This window comes from Didymosphaeria variabile (genome assembly GCF_027946475.1).
Source record: "Didymosphaeria variabile strain IMI 356815 chromosome Unknown scaffold_5, whole genome shotgun sequence".
NCBI lineage: Eukaryota > Fungi > Ascomycota > Dothideomycetes > Pleosporales > Didymosphaeriaceae > Didymosphaeria > Didymosphaeria variabile.
Window position 1 is genome coordinate 1,058,856 of NW_026611624.1, and position 18,253 is coordinate 1,077,108.

At 52.3% G+C, this 18,253-nt stretch overlaps 7 protein-coding genes across 7 annotated transcripts; 2 read left to right on the forward strand and 5 right to left on the reverse strand.

Moving 5' to 3' along the window:
- Positions 1-1,357: 1,357 nt before the first annotated feature.
- On the reverse strand, positions 1,358-2,074 carry N0V89_006796 (uncharacterized protein; the record flags this gene model as incomplete). Its single annotated transcript, XM_056215563.1, has 1 exon — positions 1,358-2,074. The coding sequence occupies one exon, from the start codon at positions 2,072-2,074 to the stop codon at positions 1,358-1,360; it is 717 nt and encodes a 238-aa protein (XP_056069810.1).
- Positions 2,075-3,702: 1,628 nt separating this feature from the next.
- N0V89_006797 (uncharacterized protein) lies at positions 3,703-4,237 on the forward strand (the record flags this gene model as incomplete). The annotated part of the gene is made up of 3 exons (XM_056215564.1): positions 3,703-3,883; positions 3,952-4,033; positions 4,096-4,237. 3 exons carry the CDS (start codon positions 3,703-3,705, stop codon positions 4,235-4,237), a joined length of 405 nt encoding a protein of 134 aa, XP_056069811.1.
- A 1,016-nt stretch (positions 4,238-5,253) lies between these two features.
- N0V89_006798 (uncharacterized protein) lies at positions 5,254-6,523 on the reverse strand (the record flags this gene model as incomplete). The annotated part of the gene is made up of 2 exons (XM_056215565.1): positions 5,254-6,330; positions 6,383-6,523. The coding sequence occupies 2 exons, from the start codon at positions 6,521-6,523 to the stop codon at positions 5,254-5,256; spliced, it is 1,218 nt and encodes a 405-aa protein (XP_056069812.1).
- Positions 6,524-6,936: 413 nt separating this feature from the next.
- On the forward strand, positions 6,937-8,491 carry N0V89_006799 (uncharacterized protein; the record flags this gene model as incomplete). The annotated part of the gene is made up of 3 exons (XM_056215566.1): positions 6,937-6,987; positions 7,040-7,178; positions 7,230-8,491. 3 exons carry the CDS (start codon positions 6,937-6,939, stop codon positions 8,489-8,491), a joined length of 1,452 nt encoding a protein of 483 aa, XP_056069813.1.
- Positions 8,492-8,704: 213 nt separating this feature from the next.
- N0V89_006800 (uncharacterized protein) lies at positions 8,705-9,437 on the reverse strand (the record flags this gene model as incomplete). Its single annotated transcript, XM_056215567.1, has 2 exons — positions 8,705-8,827; positions 8,889-9,437. The coding sequence occupies 2 exons, from the start codon at positions 9,435-9,437 to the stop codon at positions 8,705-8,707; spliced, it is 672 nt and encodes a 223-aa protein (XP_056069814.1).
- A 2,206-nt stretch (positions 9,438-11,643) lies between these two features.
- On the reverse strand, positions 11,644-12,735 carry N0V89_006801 (uncharacterized protein; the record flags this gene model as incomplete). The annotated part of the gene is made up of 1 exon (XM_056215568.1): positions 11,644-12,735. The coding sequence occupies one exon, from the start codon at positions 12,733-12,735 to the stop codon at positions 11,644-11,646; it is 1,092 nt and encodes a 363-aa protein (XP_056069815.1).
- A 2,022-nt stretch (positions 12,736-14,757) lies between these two features.
- Positions 14,758-15,444, reverse strand: N0V89_006802 (uncharacterized protein; the record flags this gene model as incomplete). The annotated part of the gene is made up of 1 exon (XM_056215569.1): positions 14,758-15,444. One exon carries the CDS (start codon positions 15,442-15,444, stop codon positions 14,758-14,760), a length of 687 nt encoding a protein of 228 aa, XP_056069816.1.
- Between the last annotated feature and the right edge of the window lie 2,809 nt (positions 15,445-18,253).

Sequence of the window (18,253 nt, forward strand, 5' to 3'; positions counted from 1 at the left end):
CGAAGTGGCTCCATGGAACAACGGTCGGTCCCCAAGGCGAGTCGGTACGCTGGGCAAGGCTGGTCTGAAGATGTGATCTTCGTGCTTTCCTCTTGGTAGATAAGCGTGGGTCTAACACTGACATCTGCGAGCAGTGTCCGCATGTTTCGCCCAGAATTGTTCCCACATGCACGACTCGAGCAAGACGATCTTTCTTCCCCACAGTCCCCTGAAGACCCACTCCTCTTCGTCCACCTTTGCAATTCCCCGATGATAATCCGGGGCGCATACATTACGTAGTGCTCGAGGCGGGGACCAAGTAAAACTGCGGGGTGGAAAAGACCCCGGTCCGGCAGTTCATTGCGGGGCGACGTACAACCAGGAACGTCGCTAATATCTCCCAAAAGCGAACGTCTTGATGTTGGTTCTCAAGGAATGCGCTGACAGCAATATATGCGGATTGATGGCACTCGAGGTGAATGCGATGCCATCTGCACGTGGCGGTCCGATTCCCGGGGAATTAACCTTGGACAGCCTAGCAGCGGCTACACAGAAACTTACTGGGTAAGCCACTCCAACGTCCAGTCACTGACATTGGCTTCCCCCACAATTTGAGCACGTGGCGTCTGGCTTTTCGAGCACGTTCCATGGCACGAAATCGGTTCTGCTTACAGATTTGGTATCTCCCCCGGAAAGAGAAACGACCCGGCCGCCGGCAGTTTTTTGGTCTAGCGCGCAAAAACCGCTGCTGCAGCGGAGCTATGAAAACACGACATGACACTCCGGGAACAAGTCCAATGTTGCACAGAATTTGTGTACTACCATGATGATCTTGCACGAAGATTAGATGAAACTCTCCTTCAGAAGCTTCGATGTAATGACCCCGGTCAACCAAAACGATGCCAATTGTCAAGACATTGTGAACGTCCTTCAAATTCTCCCCCTGGATCCAGCAACAAAAGCTTGCGCGCAGCTTTACTGGGAGATGTATGTTGCTAATCACACTGATGTTTGATCTATGTGAGGAAAAATTCGAGCGCCTTGTGTCACTGTACGAAAGCCTTCACTCAAAGGTACGCCAAAGGGAGTAGAACAACCTGGAAGCACCGTCATACCGTCATGTCCCGGCGTGAATATGGCGCACTGCATCATGTATATCGATTGAAACCATACTCTGGAGAGAATGTGGACTTTGGTAATAACTTTTTGATCTGAACAGGCAAGTATTTAGTTGAAAGAGAAGGTTAACACACACACTGCGTCGAGCGATAAATACTGCACTCGTTCGCGTCGACTATTCCACGACACTTCCACCGCCAACTGATCGCACATCCAGCACCCACCCATCCAACCTTGTTGCGTTCATTCCAGTCCTCATCTAAGGAGGGGTAGCCGTCGTATCGGTGCTCGTCAACTCAGCACAGTTCTGGCCTGACTGGTCAACTGTTATTTGCGCAGCGCCGTCGTGTCCGCTCTGACAAGCACCACTCGCGGCGACTAAGTTGTTGTTCGAGAAGGTAACAGGGTCCAAGTTGGCATCGTCGCAGGGCTGTGCAAGGAAAGTTGTGCCGTTATTACCAACGCAAGCATCTACACCAACGAGGTCCTGACGGAAGCCTGCGGTGAAGGAGCGCTGGACTGCGAGTACGGGCTGACCATTGACGGTCGAGGCTTGAAGTTGGCGATCGGCTGCGGTGTTAACGCAGGCAGCATCGACCATTTCGCCGTTGTTGCGGAAGGTGATGCACTCGTTGCCCGGAATACCCAGCGTCTCCTTCAAGACAATGGTCGTTGCGCCCCTCGCAAGAGCACCGCCCCCTGTCGCGCCTGTCGCCGCCTGGTTGTCGCCAGTCTGGGTGTTTCCACCCGTCGCGGCGTTGTTGTTTCCAGTAGCAGCGTTTCCTCCCGTCGCCGCCTGGTTGCCCGTCTGCGCATCCTGCGTGGCTTCGTTTCCGGTCTGCGCTGCCTGGCCCTGCTGTGCCGCAGCGTTCCCGCCGTTTCCTCCACCGTTCCCACCACGTCCTTTGTGATGCCTGGGTGCAACGACTGCCGCCGAAGCAGTCGCCGCGATCACGAGAAGGAGGGAGAACTTCATTGTGCTGGCTAAAAACTTAGGTACAAAGAAGGTATGTAGAATGAAGTATATTTAGAAGAATTAGAAGGCAGGAATGAATGGATGGACCAGCCAAATGAATGGAAAGCTGCAAAGGGAAGGAAGAAGCGGTGGATGCTGATGAGGATGTTTTCTACACATTGTGGTGCGAGGCATTTATATGCAGATGGCAGAAGTTGTGAGGTAATTGCGGAGGAGCGGCTGCCAGGCGCGTGCGAGCCGTTCGTTGAGACGCGCTACTGGGAGATCACACGAAGGAGACTGAGGCAAGGAGGCATCGTGAGGGCTACTCGTACCGTAGCCAAGCGAGGTGTTCCCGCGTCCGTGACTTCGACATTTCTCGACAACCACATCGCCAGTAACAATTTCAATCTTAACCACACAGTCAAATCGCCAGATTCGTTTCCGCAAACATCTTGCTTATCTCCTAGGTATTACGACGACAACTATAAACATTACCCGCAGCATCGCGATAACGCATAGCGATGGAGTTCTTCGATCTCGCTTACATGCCCGCAATGGGTCTGTCGCGACGTTTGACATGCGCCATTGCGAAACTGCAACTGCACCAGAAGGCAGGCTTCTTATAGGCGAGCTACAATCTGGAAACTTTAGACTGCATCGAAAACTAGGCGTTTTTTCCTCCAATCCTATCTTCGAGGATACGGTTATAGGATGCGACTATACGGGTAGGACGCTTCGGGACGTATAAGGTGTAGATGAGGACATGCTTTTAGCATAGATGATGGAGGAAGGAACGACCTTCGTACACGTAAGCGCGACTACGGCGTCAAGACCTTGACACCTTTCTAGAGGTCATCTGTGCGCTCTGATTACGCCCAGTGCATTGCCTTCTTTCCAAGGTGGCGGATGACTTCAGCTGATGCGAACAACCTCCAGGAGGACCCGGCGACAAGGATGCAGAGCCTCCAACGTCTTGCTACGTGCTATAGAAACCGTCAGTCAACTATTTTTTGAGAACACTCGGTGCAATTGAGTTGACTCAATTCACACTTCCAACTTGAAAATCTGGTGGTCACGATTGCATGCTGCTATCCATCTTCCTACATTCACCACAGTATCACTGTCAAAGCAATGACCAGAACGCCATTCGCCTCATCTTATAGCCCGTGCTATAGGGCAACCGAGACGGATTTTACTGGAGTCTCACTATTTAGACTTTGAGGTACGGACGCATGAAGTTCTCGATGGTCATGAGCGTGTGAGACGCCACAATCACATTGTGAAAGGCGGTTGACCCACAGTCTATCTCCAGTGAGAACTCTTCTTGGCATCTTAAATGAGCACATATCATTGTATTGAGGTTGATTCTACCATTGAGAGCCTGGGGCAAGCATCGCATGTACGAGAGTAGCATGCTGTGCCTGACCACGAGGCAGACTGAACCATATAATAGGAATCACATATGATTAAGATGAGAGCAAGTGTCGAAGGAAGGCATCAACTTGGCATGAGCGACGAAGTATAAAGATGGAGCTGATGAGTGCGAACATAGGACCATCCAACACAGCTTCTGGCTACCCTCAGCAGACACTTCTACCTGACGACTTCTTTGCGTCTTGCTCCTTCCCAAACTCGGAATCGCCATCATGAAGACTTCTCTAGTACTTCTTCCGGCTCTCGCAGCCCTCGGCTTCACGGCACCCGTCGAGCAAGCCCCGCAGCCTCCAGTCACTTGCACCGGGAACCAAAAGGAGAACATTCTCGTCTCGCACGATTACAACTTCACCCCCACGTCGGACACGTATGAGATCTGCAACGGCGAATGCTGTACGTCTATCTTCATATGACCCTTCCAGCTCGGTAGCAAACACATCACTTACGTGCCATGACTGTAGTCAACGTCCCTGCAGAATACAACAACTCCATCTCTGCGATCGACCCGAACGATCACACCGCGCAGACGTGCACTCTTTACGAGTAAGTTCCGTCTTAGCACTCCATATTCTCATTTTCTGTGGACGCTGACTGTTCCCAAAAAGCTTGCCCAACTGCGAGCGCATTGGTGGAGAAGGCTATGTCCTCATTGGCAATGACCGGGTCAACGATCTGCGCACGCTTTCTCCTGCTCAGCCAAACCTTGACAAGAAGGTGTCGAGCATTCTCTGCACCTGGACGAACTAAAAGACCTGGCGGAGTGATGAGGTCTGGAGTAGAATGGGCGCCCTCACGGGCAATGCGTGGTGAGGACTGGTACATGTGATGGAGTTGTGGACACTCATTTGAACATTCCATGTTTCCTTGTGACACTCGTGTGTTTAGCTGGCCAGCAATAAAAATCCGATACATCAGTACGAGACTTTCCTTTGAAGTTTTAAATACTTTTCTAAGTTGAACCTACAATTCCTTGAGGATCGCTGTCAATACATTGAGTCGGACTCCAACAGGCAACAAAGATGTCTAGACAAGTAGAAACATCTTCACCATACGTGCAGACGCCACATCCAAAGCAGACCTCGCAGCTGCACTGTAGCAGATACAAAACACATATGGTTTCATTATCCTGCTCATTGCCAACTATGACATTAACGGCCCACGAGTGCTGTCGCTGAGCAAAGATGCGCCCTTTTCGAGTTCCGTGACAAGTTTTGGGAGATCAGCGCCGAATCTTATACGCAAACATACGCCGTGCACAACGCTGGTGTATTCTCAAAAGATGATGTTTTCATGTTCCTGGATCTGATTGACAAAGGAAACAAGAAAGGCAACGTATTCCAGAGGAGTCAGGTCGTTGCCGTCAGTAGCGCAGAGGCGTTCCCCGCACGCGGCTACAGGGCGGTTATGCATATGCTGGAAGCAAAGCTGCAGTCGTGCATCTGATTGAACAGTTCGCTAATAAGCTGGTGCTGTATGGTATTAGGACAAACGTTATTGCGCCAGGATGTTAGTGTGATCAGAAAGGGTTGACGTAAGCTGACAAAGTGTAGTCTGCCCAAGTGAGATGATGCAGCCGAAGCTCGATCGAAGACTTCAGTCTACGAAGACCCTGGTCCCGAAGGAGGGTGCAAGAGATTTGCAGGATATGGCGGGTACGGTACTGTTTCTTGAGCTGGTGGTCATGTTAATGGAAATGCGTTGCTGACGGATGGAGGATGGCTGGGCATACTCCCTGCCACATACTGAGGCATATGTAATCGGTATCAATGCTTGTCGAGCCACTTCAAGACCCTTGCTGCGATTTCAATGTTGTTGAGCTCCATGAAGAACATATGACCATTTCCTTTTATGTCTTCTGCCGGCAGGTCCACGTACTCCACTTCTACTCCGGCTTGCTGCCTAGACGTGTGGTATGAAGTTAGTGTAAGCCAAAGGACTGGGATTAGGTACGAGTTGTTTGTGTCGGAGACATCTATTTCGTACCGCGGCCTTACGTACAGGTAGATTACAGTATTGTAATCGTAGGGGGCATGATAGCTTGCTTCCGATGTAACGACCAGAACGGGTATTTTGGACAGATTCTTCAATTTCTTTGGTGGGTCGGCCTGCATAATGCACTCGTAATGATCCTCACTTTTCGCAGGAACCTTGACATATCTAAGATGCTCACCTCCTGCGCCTGCTGATGGGTCGTATTCGAGCTTTCCATCTGTTATGCCGAAAGGAATTTTCTGTCCTTGGAATGGCGGTCTCTTCTCGCACGGGGGCCCGCTTGGCTCTAAAGCCACGATTCCCTTCACAAGGTGCGGTCGCGCATCGCCAATGCGCCATCCGTACGCTCCAGCCTGGCTATGCGTGACAATATACGCTTCACCTATCTGATCGAGCAGAACCGAATATGCTTTCGCATTTTCATCCTCTGCGACGAGTCTGTCCAGACGGTAGGGAACTTGGGAAGCGTAGAAGGCGTCGAACACAGGATCGCCGACCTTACCGGTCCCAGGCCATTGTGTATGCAGCTTCGACTGCGGCCACTGGTCATGAGAGGACACAGCTGTGAACATAGATTCGATGTCAAACGTGCTTAGAGCGCCCATCTTCCCAACCGAAGGATACCAAGCCGACCTTCCACGGGAGGGCTGATCTGTGAGATACACAGTAAATCCATAAGCCAGGAAAAAGTGCGCCCAACCGGGCCTGCCATCGGGCGTATGTAGCCAGTTTGTCCCGGTTTGGCCTCCACCTGCTATGAATATGATAGGACATTTTCGAAATGCGATAGATGGTGTGAGCTTCTCCACGTAGATTTGGCCGGTCATATATTGGGCTGGACTTCCGTCCTGTGTACATCTGTTTCAGCTTCTCCTCGCATGGATAGGGAAGACAACGCACAGTGATTGTGGTGTATTCACCGCCAACGTATAAGATCTCTCGCTTTACAGGCACTTCTTCGAAGCTGCGAGATGCCATCTTGATAGGAAAGTGAAGACCGCTAAGATTCGATTGTAGGAATGACGTTGCTTGAGGCGACATGGACAGAAAGGGCTAGGCAGCGCGCTTACTCAGCCATCCTGTCTGACTAGTCCTGAAACGTAGAGCTGCACGCCATCACCAAACACCCGGCGTCCGTTTTGTCAGGTGAGCATCGCTTGTTCCTAAAGTCCAGATGTACATAGTAGCACAGTTGCGTCGCACAGTCGGGGTAGGATTGCGGGGTTCGGCATATCTGTGTGCGCGGATGTGGGACTGAGTCCAGCAGTACCAATCACGACACAGACACTGACCTCGCATGAGTCGTGCACGATGCTTTGCCGCGGGAGCCTATAAGCTTTTCCTACGACGGCAAAGGCTTGCGACCGTTTCTCTTGGACCTTGGGTTTCTCGTGCGCTCTTCTCCTTTCCCTCTCACGTTGTGCGCTTGTCCGCAATCGCGAAGACGCTGCAAGATGTCGAACTACGAGGATGCAGCTGGAGAGAAGGATCTCGAGAAATACAATGTGGGTCTTAAACCAGTATTTGCGGGGTTTTAGATCTAACGCCGAAGCACAGAATAACGAACGCGTCGATGCGCTTGAAGACTACTTCGATCCAGTTGCAACGAAGGCCCTGGTGTGGAAACAAGATCTGCGGATCGTTCCTCTGGCGGCGGCCATCTACCTTCTCTGTTACTTAGATCGAAGCAATATTGGTGAGCCTTACCGTTCTGGAGTCTGATTGTCCGCTACTGACCAGGTGGAAGGCAATGCGAAGACACTCAACGCTAGTCAAAATGAATCCCTCCTACAGTTGACGCATATGACCAATTATCAGTACACGATTGCTCTAATGGTCTTTCTCGTCGCATATGCCGTCTTCGAAGTTCCGTCAAATTACTTCCTCAAAAAATGTAAGCCCAGCCGATGGATTGCCTTCCTCATGTTCTCATGGGGGGCATGTACAATTGGCCTCGGAGGCGCCCAAAACTATGCTACTGTCACCGCCGTGCGTTTCCTCCTCGGCATGTTCGAAGCTGGTCTTTTTCCTGGCCTAGTCTACTACCTTACATTCTGGTACCGAGCGAAGGAGCGATCGATGCGTGTTGCAATCATTCTCGCTTCAGCAACGCTAGCAGGCGCTTTCGGAGGCGCGATTGCGTATGGCGTGGGTCATATGAAGTTGGTTTCAGGCCTTGCTTCATGGCGGTGGCTCTTCATCCTGGAAGGCATACCGTCGTGCGCTTCCTCCGTGGCGGTCTGGTTCTTCTTGCCTGATTATCCCGAGGAAGCGAAATGGCTCACCACTGCTGAGCGTGAACTCGCCGTCGCGCGTCTCGAAAAGGAAGGCTCAAAGGGCGATGCTCCGTCTTTGACGTGGGAGACTGCGAAAGAAACAATACTTGATGCTCGTCTCTGGATTCACTACATCATTTACTTCGGCATCTCGGCGCCTTTCAGTTCACTCTCGCTTTTCACTCCAACCATCACAGCAGGCTTAGGGTACGAAAATCTGCAGGCACAGCTTATGACTATTCCACCATACGCCGTTGCTTACGTTGTGAGTATTGTCACCGCCTGGTCATCTGATCACTTCAACGCGCGCGCTCTGCACTCCGCTGTCCTCTCCACCATCGGCGCTGTCGGGTTCCTCGCATCCGCCGTCCTTCCTGCAGACAGCTACCACGCCCGCTACGGCTGCCTAATCGTCGCAGCCAGTGGCGCTTTCTCTTGTATCCCTCCGCTGCTAGGTTGGCTGAGCAGCAACATGCACACCACAGCAGCTGCTGGGCTTGCAATCGCCTTGAACGTGTCGTGGGGAGCACCGGGTCAGATCGTTGGTGTGTGGATTTATAAGGCTGATGAGAAAGAGAAGGGATATCCCACGGGGCACTGGACGAACTTCGCGATGCTGCTCATGGTCGCTGTTGGGTGCGTTGGAATGAGGTTCTATTACCAGTGGAGGAACAAGAAGATTCGGAGCCTAGGACCTGATGCATCAGGTGTAATGAGGGAGTTCAGCTACTGATTTGCGTCGAACCACGTAGAATCACATTCAAGAATGACGTACGCACAGTTGTCTCATAGATCAGTTTCGTTACATCTAGCAACGTCTCAGATCGAGCTATAACCCATATATGTACCCTAAGTGTGCCATAACATGACAGGAAGAAAATAGTCAAGTATCAATGGAATCGTATTCCGGAACATGTACAATGCAGCACAGTGCAAATGCACGGATCTAAGCCGTCAATTGCTGCACCACAAAGGTCTGTCCCAACTTCTGTGTTGGCGCGTCATTCGGGTACTGCAAGTGCTGAGCGTTGATTCCGTAGCCGTGAGTCGTATCGCAAACGCCATCACCCTGCAACAATGTCAGCAACGCGGAATTTACACAAACCACAGACTATAGGGCTGCGACTTACATAGATACAAACATCCTTCGTCTTGCTGATCCACGCAGTTGGGATGGAGTTACCCCCGAATGCGCTGAGACCATTCACGTTCTTTGTCGTCGTGCCACCGTTGTTGTCTACGTTGCAGGCCAGTCCAGACTTGTGCTCGGGGTCTCCGATCAGGAAGACGCCTTTGACCGCATCGAAGCTCGCGCCGGTAAGCTGGGGCATCGCGTTCACTGTTGCAGCAGCACCCTGGCTGTACCCTTCAAGAATGAAGCACTGGGCTGGGTTGCTCTGAAGTTCAGCCTTCACTTCCCTGACGATATCGGCGGTGCCGGCAGCGGAGTTCTGGTCGGCGCCTGCGGCATAGACGGTGTTGTAGATCTTGCCGCCGGGGACTTGGGACTGGATGGCCGAGTTCATGGTGCGGAAACCGGCGGAAGGTCCTTGGGCTTCACCCGTACCGCGGGTGTTGATGATGGTGTAGGAAGAGCAGCCTGCGCGTTTGAGGATGTCCTCAACAGGTGCGGCATAGGCCGTAGCTGCGATGATAGGAAGGAGCAGTGTGGAACGCATGTTGTTGGTACATGCGGAGGGGATTCAAAGATGTCGTCAAGTTCAATCCTGTGCAAGATGCTTTGCGCTGGTATCGAATTCATGGAGAGGAAGCTCTCATCTTTATATGTCGATCAAGACCATCGGAAGTGAGTACTCGATGTCATCACGCGGAGCCCTCGATGAGCATGTCTGTCTCCACCGGTAGGCTACTGAATCTAAATCCCTGGTAGACTCAGCCATCGTTTCGAATAAACCCCCGAATAGCAGTGGCGTCCTCGCCTCCTTTTGCTTTTGCAAGGCTGTTGTCAGAACGTTCTCGGGCCTTAACGAGTCAAGTGCGGAACGGACCAAACTCTACTACACCGTTGACGCCAACGCTCACAAGTGCTATCGTCTAATTCGTCACATCTCTTCGGAAGTATATCGATTCTCCGCTGCGAAAGGAAGGCGTTCTACGACTAGCCCAGTAGCAGAGCACGAGGATGGGTATGACTGCATGCGCTCCAGGGCCGTAGGCGAAAATCTCACCATCAACATCAAGAAATGAGATTCTCCATCCTCCAAACACGCCATCATGCGGGGAACAAGAATCCAGCGCAATGGCGACGAGAAGATCGCCCGCTCCTTGTCGAGGATCTGATTTTAGTGTCTATTCTAGTAGCTGCCTCGGCTTCAAAATGCGCCGTGATTTATGATTGGTTCGATTCTAGAAAAAGTAGGAGGTAGTGAAACCCAAATGTGTGGGTCTAGCCGTGTTTGCCGAGGCCGAGGTGATTAGGTAGGGCTGCGACGACTTCGAGGTCGTACAAAGTCGGCGTTGGTGTTTTGGCGTCATGAGGACAGTTGCCTTGGTGTTGGGTGTGAGCTTCACCGTTTGGTGGGTTTGACCTTCCGGATTTAAGGGTGCATGTGGGCATCCCTGTTACAACAACAACGTCGCCGAGGTCTGCTACTACACTAAATCATGGCAGTGGCAGTACCTCGGAGGCCCATTAAATCCTGCATATCGAAGTCATGGTGCACCCAAACTTGAGGCATACGTTAGGTGCGGATTAAACAGTCCCACAACTACATATCCCATATTCAGGGGATTCAGCCAATGAGCATACTCTGGTCTACCACATTGCACCGTGCAAAGGAAGACGAGTTGTCAGCCATTACACTGCAGTGTATCGTTCAAAAGATATCGTCACTAGGTCCTTACTGACGCCCATCCTCGGCTTCTTCGTCCATCCATGCACATGAGGGGTCATCAAAGATCAGGATGCATTGCCCAGATCCTACAGAACATATCCTCCAATGATAAACCATGATACCCATCGAAGTGCATCAAATTGAACAACGAATTACTCAGGCTTGACGTTTCATTCTCACACAGCAGCGGGCAGGCCGAGGCCACCCAAAATCTTGGAGACGGCCCAGATGCCGTACGATTTTCACATGGCATAACGACTTTGACCTCCAACGCCTGGCAAAGTGCGGTAGGCCATGCTACAGTATGCGGAGAACTTCGGCGGAACCCACTCCTCTGAGTATGACTAGTTGGCTGATGCAGAACCTAAGCACATAGATGGGAGATGCTCCGACGAACAGATGAATAGCAGCAAAGCCCCCACATTCCATCGAAGAGACGTACGGGAGTGCGGCCCATATCAGGCAGCGGCATTCCTGCTATAATTTGCACTTGAGCAAGGCTGAGACCAACATAGATTGTTACCCACATCTGGGAATGTCGAGTGGCCCGGCTTCGATTTCCATGAGCGCCATCGAGCGCCAAAAGCAGGCCTCCCGTCAATTAATCGGAGTGATGCATGACGGATAGTAGGATGTAAGAGGAAAGAACTTCATTCAGGTCGGGTTCACCGATTGGACGTGACAGAGATTGGGCAACAAGCAAAGATATACTGGTTTCCTTGCCATGGTGGCTGCATTGGTGCTGCCATCTCGTATAAGTCTTGATCCTGAGCATCTTGGGCATCAACCGAGGCAGAAAAAGCAAACCTGTGTAGACCAAACCACGAGCTGTGTACTCCAGTCCCCGATTGGTGCTTTTATCTTTTTGCTCAATACTTTTATACTACCATTGAGCTTCATGTCACAAGCAACCTAACTCGGAAAATCCCTCAGTCAAAGGCTTGAGAATGCATCAGCAATACGTAACGGCACGTCGCCTAATCATGAAAGGGAACCCTGTATGGGTTGTGGGTAGCCTTGTTCTTTGATTTTATGGTATCTCAAGTACTAACTTGCCAGAAGTCTTCTTCGACCCGAAATGTTCCTGTGCTGCTCCGATCTCTTTCAGCGGATACACTTTGGCCACATGCGGTCGAATCTCGCCCTTCTCAATATACGAAATCAGATTTGCAAAGACCTCATCTTCCTGAAAAGTACAGCCAAAGAAGCTGAGATCCTTAAGATACAAAGTCCGTACATCGAGTTCCACTAGTGGACCTGCTATAGCCCCAGCGGTAGCATACCTTCCTCCTTGCTTGAGCACATCTAGCAGACCAGAGAATAAAGGGCCGGCAACGAGGTCGAGAGCCACGTCAGCGGAGTTCTTCCCGAGCTTGGAAACAAGGTCGTCGTCTCTTGCAATGACTTGGTCGGCACCCACTGCCAGCATGTCTTTTGTTTTGTCCTTGCCGCCGACGGCGGTCACGTAGGCGCCTCGTCTCTTCGAGAGCTGGATTGCTGCAGCACCGACACCGCCAGATGCACCCGTGATAACGACATGTTCGCCGGACTTGACGTTGGCACGATGCAGCATGTTCTCCGCTGTCGAAAAGGCGCAGGGAATAGAGCCGAGTTCGACGTCACTCCAGTCGCAATCGACTTTGAGAGTCTCTTCCGCAGGCGCTTTTGTATATTGTGCGAAGGCTCCGTCACACTCCGAGCCAAATGTCCAGCACTTGTAAGGTTCGCGGCCAACATAATGCCGCAGCATATTCCTGACGAGGACGCGCTCTCCAATACGCTTCGAATTGACGTCATTGCCCACGGCGACGATGCGACCGCAGCAGTCGGCACCCTGAACACGAGGAAATTCGAGCGGTTTGCCGGACCATGATGCATCATCATCCTGCTGTCCTTCTGCTGTGCCGGTGCCGGTTCCGCTTTTGACGCCCTTGGAATACCACCCGATCCGGGTGTTGATGTCGGTGTTGTTGATGCCTGCGGCGGCGACTCGAATTAAGACTTCATCAGATGCTATAGTAGGAACTGGTAGATCCTCGCGGTACTCCAATTTATCAGGTCCACCATGGCCTGTGAGGACGACCCCGATCATGGTTTTGGGGATCTCAGTATGTGCGCTCATCGTGTATTTGTGGATTCGAAGCTGGGATCAGTCTCTGTGATATCTCGTCGCTTGGCTAACGTTAGTAATTCTTGGTGTGCTGCGTTACTCCAGGTTTTATATGAACACTTGTCTTATCAGTCAGCTTTGGTTGCGATGATGTCGTGTAGGATTGCCTGTTGCGGGTGCGGTTAGCTTATGCGAACTCACCAAATGTTTTAGAACTGGCCAATCAACACACGATGCTCGCTACGAAAGCCTGTGGCCATTACAAATGCACCCATGCCCCTCCTGAAGAACCCCAAAAACGCCCACAATATAATTGCATCGTCAATCGACAGGATTGTAGAGCCTTGACCAATGTTCACGATATGGCGAATCGGATCAGACTTAGAACTCGTTCTACCCTTCTAGATCTGGCTTAGCGCTACTTGTAGTGAAAAAAATAGCTGTGCACGTACATACAATGACCGACCTTAGAGATAAAAGCATCGGAATAACCATCCGTAGTAATCGCAGATACTCGCAGATACTCGTCGGCCCACCCATATCTTCTACCGAAATTAGAAATTACAGTTCGCTCATAGCTTGCCTCCTGCCCGCGTCTTAAGGCTCAAGAACATGCCAACCATTCCCCAAACCAATTAATCCTTACCTCGTAGCAGATTCTTCGTCGATGGAGTCACACCAGTAATACATATTTGCAGACACTTTCGAACTGGGCTTCCAATCAGCACCTCTCATTTCAGGAGGTCAAAACAGTAGCCCTGCTTTGCCGCGAGAAATCAAAACATCCAGCCCTTGCAGTGATAGTAGCCAGTAGCTTGTAGCCACGGTCAACACGAACTAGCTACACAAGCAGGATACACGACAGAAGTGGAGAAATTTGGGGTATAATTCCTGACTGACACGTGCCGGTGTACTGTTCAGGAACCAATCACTCCACGGCCGGCCAAGGTCATCATGACTGATTCCAGGAGATGTTCTCATTGTCACCCTGGTTTGACTGGGAAAGTCCTGTTTCGATAGCCTGGAGATGGGTATGGACGCTGCTTACGCAGGGACCGCCTCGATGGCTGCGTGCGGCCAAGGGCATGGGACTTGAACCTTGAAGAAGTCTTGCATCTCCACGATTAGAGTCGCTCTGTGTAGAGCCAACATCCTCAGAAGGCAGGGCAGAGCCTCCGAATGGCAAAGTCGTGTGAACCCGCAAAGCACGAAGATCCGGAAATTAGGCCACGCGCGATAGCGAAGAGATACTTCAATCTGCTGTAGTGATGATGAGATCGAGTGCCGACCGCCTCCTTCCCCATTCCTCTCTCAGACATTAGTCTATATCCCCCCTCCGCTAAGGTCCGGCCCGCAACCAGAAAATCCTCCGCGGATCTTAGCTGCACGTGCACGCATCCGAAGCGTTTCACGCTCCGCTCTTGGCGTGCACCCCTGCTCGCCAAGACGCCCAAGACAACACTGCGACTCGGGGCGTTGTGCTTGGCCGGAGCTTGACTCGGGGTGTGTTGCTGGGGTCGTAGACATTGCGTGGGGTTGAGGCAATATTCTGTGCATGATACCAAGGCGGAGGAGTGGCGATTCTGAGTCTCGGGCGGGAAGACGCATTGGTGGAGGGGGCGGGAATGCGTAAGTGTTTCGGGATTTGAGATGCCGGAGGCGAAGAGGTTGACTCTCAGGGAGGGCTCGATGTAGTTGTTCCGTTATGCGGACATGTCGAGATGTCGGTAGACTGGAAGGGATACGTGTCTGCAAGCACAGTGAGCAAAGGGAACCGAACTGATCAACTAGTCGTTTATTGGATTCTATCTTTTTGCCCAGTGCCCCCGTTTGTCGAGCTTTCCTCAATAGTACTAGTATACTGTCATATACGCTGCTCGTAGTAATCCCATCGTACACCAAAAAAGCATCAATCGTAGAAGGAAATGTTGCACCAGACAGATAACTGCTTCCCCTCTTCGAACCTCCCCAGGCGTGCTGCTCTTACAAAATGGGTATCAACGCCCTGCAATCAACCATTCCTCGGGGCACTGTTCAGACTTCGGTGATGGCCACAAGGGTCATCTTGGGCGCTTCATCATCCTCGACGACCTCGGAGCGCTTAGCCTTGCGGGCCCGCTCGCCGCCGGGGGCGGCAGCACCGTTGGCAGCAGAGTTGGCAGGAACGTTGAGACCAGCGTTGACAGTAATACCAACACCAGAACCTTCCTCGCCAGTACCGAGCTCAATCTTGGGCTGGTTCTGTTGAGCCCTCTCGGCGTAGCTCAGAGCGGAGTTGAAAGAGTTGATGTCTCGCTTGATCCACTGGACGGCGGCGGCAACAGCATCGATGTGGGCGACCTCAGCCGGCTCGGGGGCGGCTTCGCGCTTGAGGATCTTGTTGATGTCACGGACGAGGTTGCCTCGCTTCGCTGCTTCGCCCTCAGCTGGTTGTTCTTGTTGCTCGGCCGGCTGGGCTTCGCCTTGCTGCTGTTCTTGCTGCGCGGCTTCACCCTGCTGGTTTGCTTGCTGACCTTGTTGTGCGGCTTCACCTGCTGCGCCTTGCTGAGCACCCTGGGCGAGAGTCGCCATCAATTCTGACGCACCTGCAGCACCCGCCGCTCCCAGTGATATTTCACCATCACCGACTACCAGGGCAGGCGAGTAAGCTCCCAAGTTGATGTTAAGGGGGACAGCGCCGACGGCGGCAACGAGAGCGAGAAGAACGGTGTGAGAAAGCATCTTGTCGGTTGTGGTTGGTATTATGGAGTTAGACTCGGTAGATGGGATGAAAGAGGAATTGAATAAACGACGTAGTGATCTTGAAAAAGTGATTGAATGTCTAGTCGCCCGGCGACAGATGTGACTGATTAGGATAATCGGTAAGAAGTGAAAGTGAGTGGCCGGACTGGAGAGCAAAAGAGTGGGCTCATTATGGTCTTATATCGATGTGAAGCCTGGCCTGGGGATCTTCACGGTACCCCCCGCCAAGGCAGTCCCGCTGTTTGAAGGTGAGCTTGAAACTTCTGTGAGGCCGAGCCAAGAATGTGAGGTCTAGCATGGCAGACAGTCCGCATGCGTGCTTGTGAAGTGCGTGGAAAGGCCGCCAAGGCGCTCCGGCCGTTTGAGGCCAGCTCGAAACTTCTGTGATGCCACGCCAAGCGGGATAAGCCTGGTCACGAAAAAGGACTTGTTAGACAGTCGGTGCCCAAGTGGGCCTGCCCCGAGGTCTGGATCATCGCGAGGCGATCTGACCGGGGACGTAGACGCTGTCACATTTGGGTGCGGCGAACCCCATTACGAGATGGAGTCGGGTGGTGAGCATGTTTGTTTCTAGTCCCTGCGACTCGTTGTTTTGGAAGGGATGCGCATTCCGCTGTCGTGCGAAAAGCTGTTGATGTGTCGAATAGACGGCACTTCTCATCGAATTGCTCTCTTGAGGTGGGCAAGATTGACCCCTTCAGCAGCCGCCTTGCATGCGCGTGCACATGTGCATGAAGGCCGAGCACGATTGACCTCAAGGCTTGGTTTTTTGCGCGGGAAGCTCATTTAATTGCCTCTCGCCAAGTGCGTCAAGCAAAAGAAGAAGATGCCGGCCGCTCTTGCGGGCGATAAGCAGCTGCCAGCGGCTGTCCTCAGGCTGGGCCTTGGTGAGCGGGTGCGATGTACGCACTTGGCGGCGTTTCTCCACACGCGTTCGCCCGCCGAGACGGCTGGGGAAGAGTGCAGTCGCTGGGCACTTTGAGCTTCGCAGTTGGAAGCTTTCGACGAGACACTTGCTGTATTGGCCAAGCGGAGCGGCGAAATGCTTCTGCGGCCAAAGTGCGCTGGCTCGCCAATGGGGTTTGAGGCACCCCAGGCGCACAGGCGGAGACGGCTCTTGGCTCTGCGCGACTCTCGCAGGCGTCGCAGAGATGCGACGAATGTTTCTTGGCCCGCCCCGCAGCCAGAAGGCCTCTGCGCTCAATGGGGATGCATGGGGGCTCCAACCGTACCAGGGGGCGGAGGGTGGTCTGTGAATGAATGTGCCTCAAGGGGGCCGCTGACGCGGACGTGACGAGCTTGCCTTAGGCTGTCTCATCGCATCTAAATCATCGAATTCAGCATGTCGAGGCTGGCGGACAAGAAGGCTGGGCGCGTATGCAGATATTGAGCCTCATAGATTGCAGTGCTGCGAGGGGGTGAGAAAAGAAACAATTCGTGTTGGGATGGAGGAAGCCATCAGCGGCGGCGCTCTTCCAGTACCCCCGGCGCTTCTGTTTTTGCGCCTCCGCCCATCCCTTCTCCTCAAGCTGCATGTCCGAAGTGGCATACAACATCTTGGCAATAATGGAGGACTTTGAAATTCGCACGCTGCTAGCTGTTGTGGAACACTTCTGTTGCAGCGGACTTCTCTCCTCGGAATCTCAAGGATTCTCTCGTACGGAGCCCTCTTCAGTACATCGAGAAGCGCAGCGAGCATTTCCTGCCGACACCAACATCATCACTATACGATCGGCCAAGCACGGTCAACATCTCTTAGGCTCTTAGGCAATGCGAACTGCTGTGGAGATGATCCACTGCCCAGCTGTCCCCCGGCTGGATACCCCAGCGAGCTCCCCAAGAGCTCATGCGACAGTCCTTGGTCGCAGTAGCAAATTGCTTGAGTATACCAAGAGCGACAAGAGTTGTAGTCCGACAGGACCCGAGGACTTGCCACGCGTCTGGTCCCAAGGGACTTGGCTTCGGTCGGCTCGTCACTTAAGCGCCCCTTTTGTCCCCTTTCCGATAATTACGTCTTTCTGAAATCTCATGGCCCAAATTTTTGTGTTTCGCTGATTGACTTTCACCTCTTTGACGCCTGCCGTCCGATGCGAATGCGTACCAAGTTGCCGAAGCGTTGGATGCCACAATCCGACTTCGGGGAGTGAGCTCCGCGGTTTGCTTGCTAGAACGAACTTCATTGCAATGTGGAATGATCGGACTGCTATTGAATGTCCTACATGAATTTTGCTCATTGTAACTTGATAGACCTCCGAACCATGTCCCTCAGGGCCCTCCGAACGCGAACTCGATCGACCATCGAACGTTAGGGAGTTCAGGCACAGTGCTCTTGGGTTCGCTCTACCAAAGTCACAGGTCCGAACGGCGACCTGAGGTCAAGGCTGGAACGATTAGGTACTCGACCCGTTCTACAGTACGCTATGAGCCTTTGAGGCCACGTATCTGAATAAGAGTTCCGAAGTATAATAAACACCCTAAGGCCAGGGGATGAACACAAGATTGCGTTGCTTACCAGAAGCCGAAGCTTTGCATCCCGCTGTGCATCTCGTATAAGCATTGCTGCATCTTTTCGCGCTGGATTGTAATTCTCTCACAATGACCCACAATTGTGCATTGGGTGGAAATATATTGGACAATTACTGCTCTTCGTATGATCGTGACAGTGGCTGGATAGTACTCTGTCTATCTCACCGAACACTGGTTTGTCCCGCTAGTTTGTAAGGTCTGCCGGCTGCGACGATATAGTTGACATCGTGCACTGTTGAATGTCAGAGGACCTGTCAGGCAA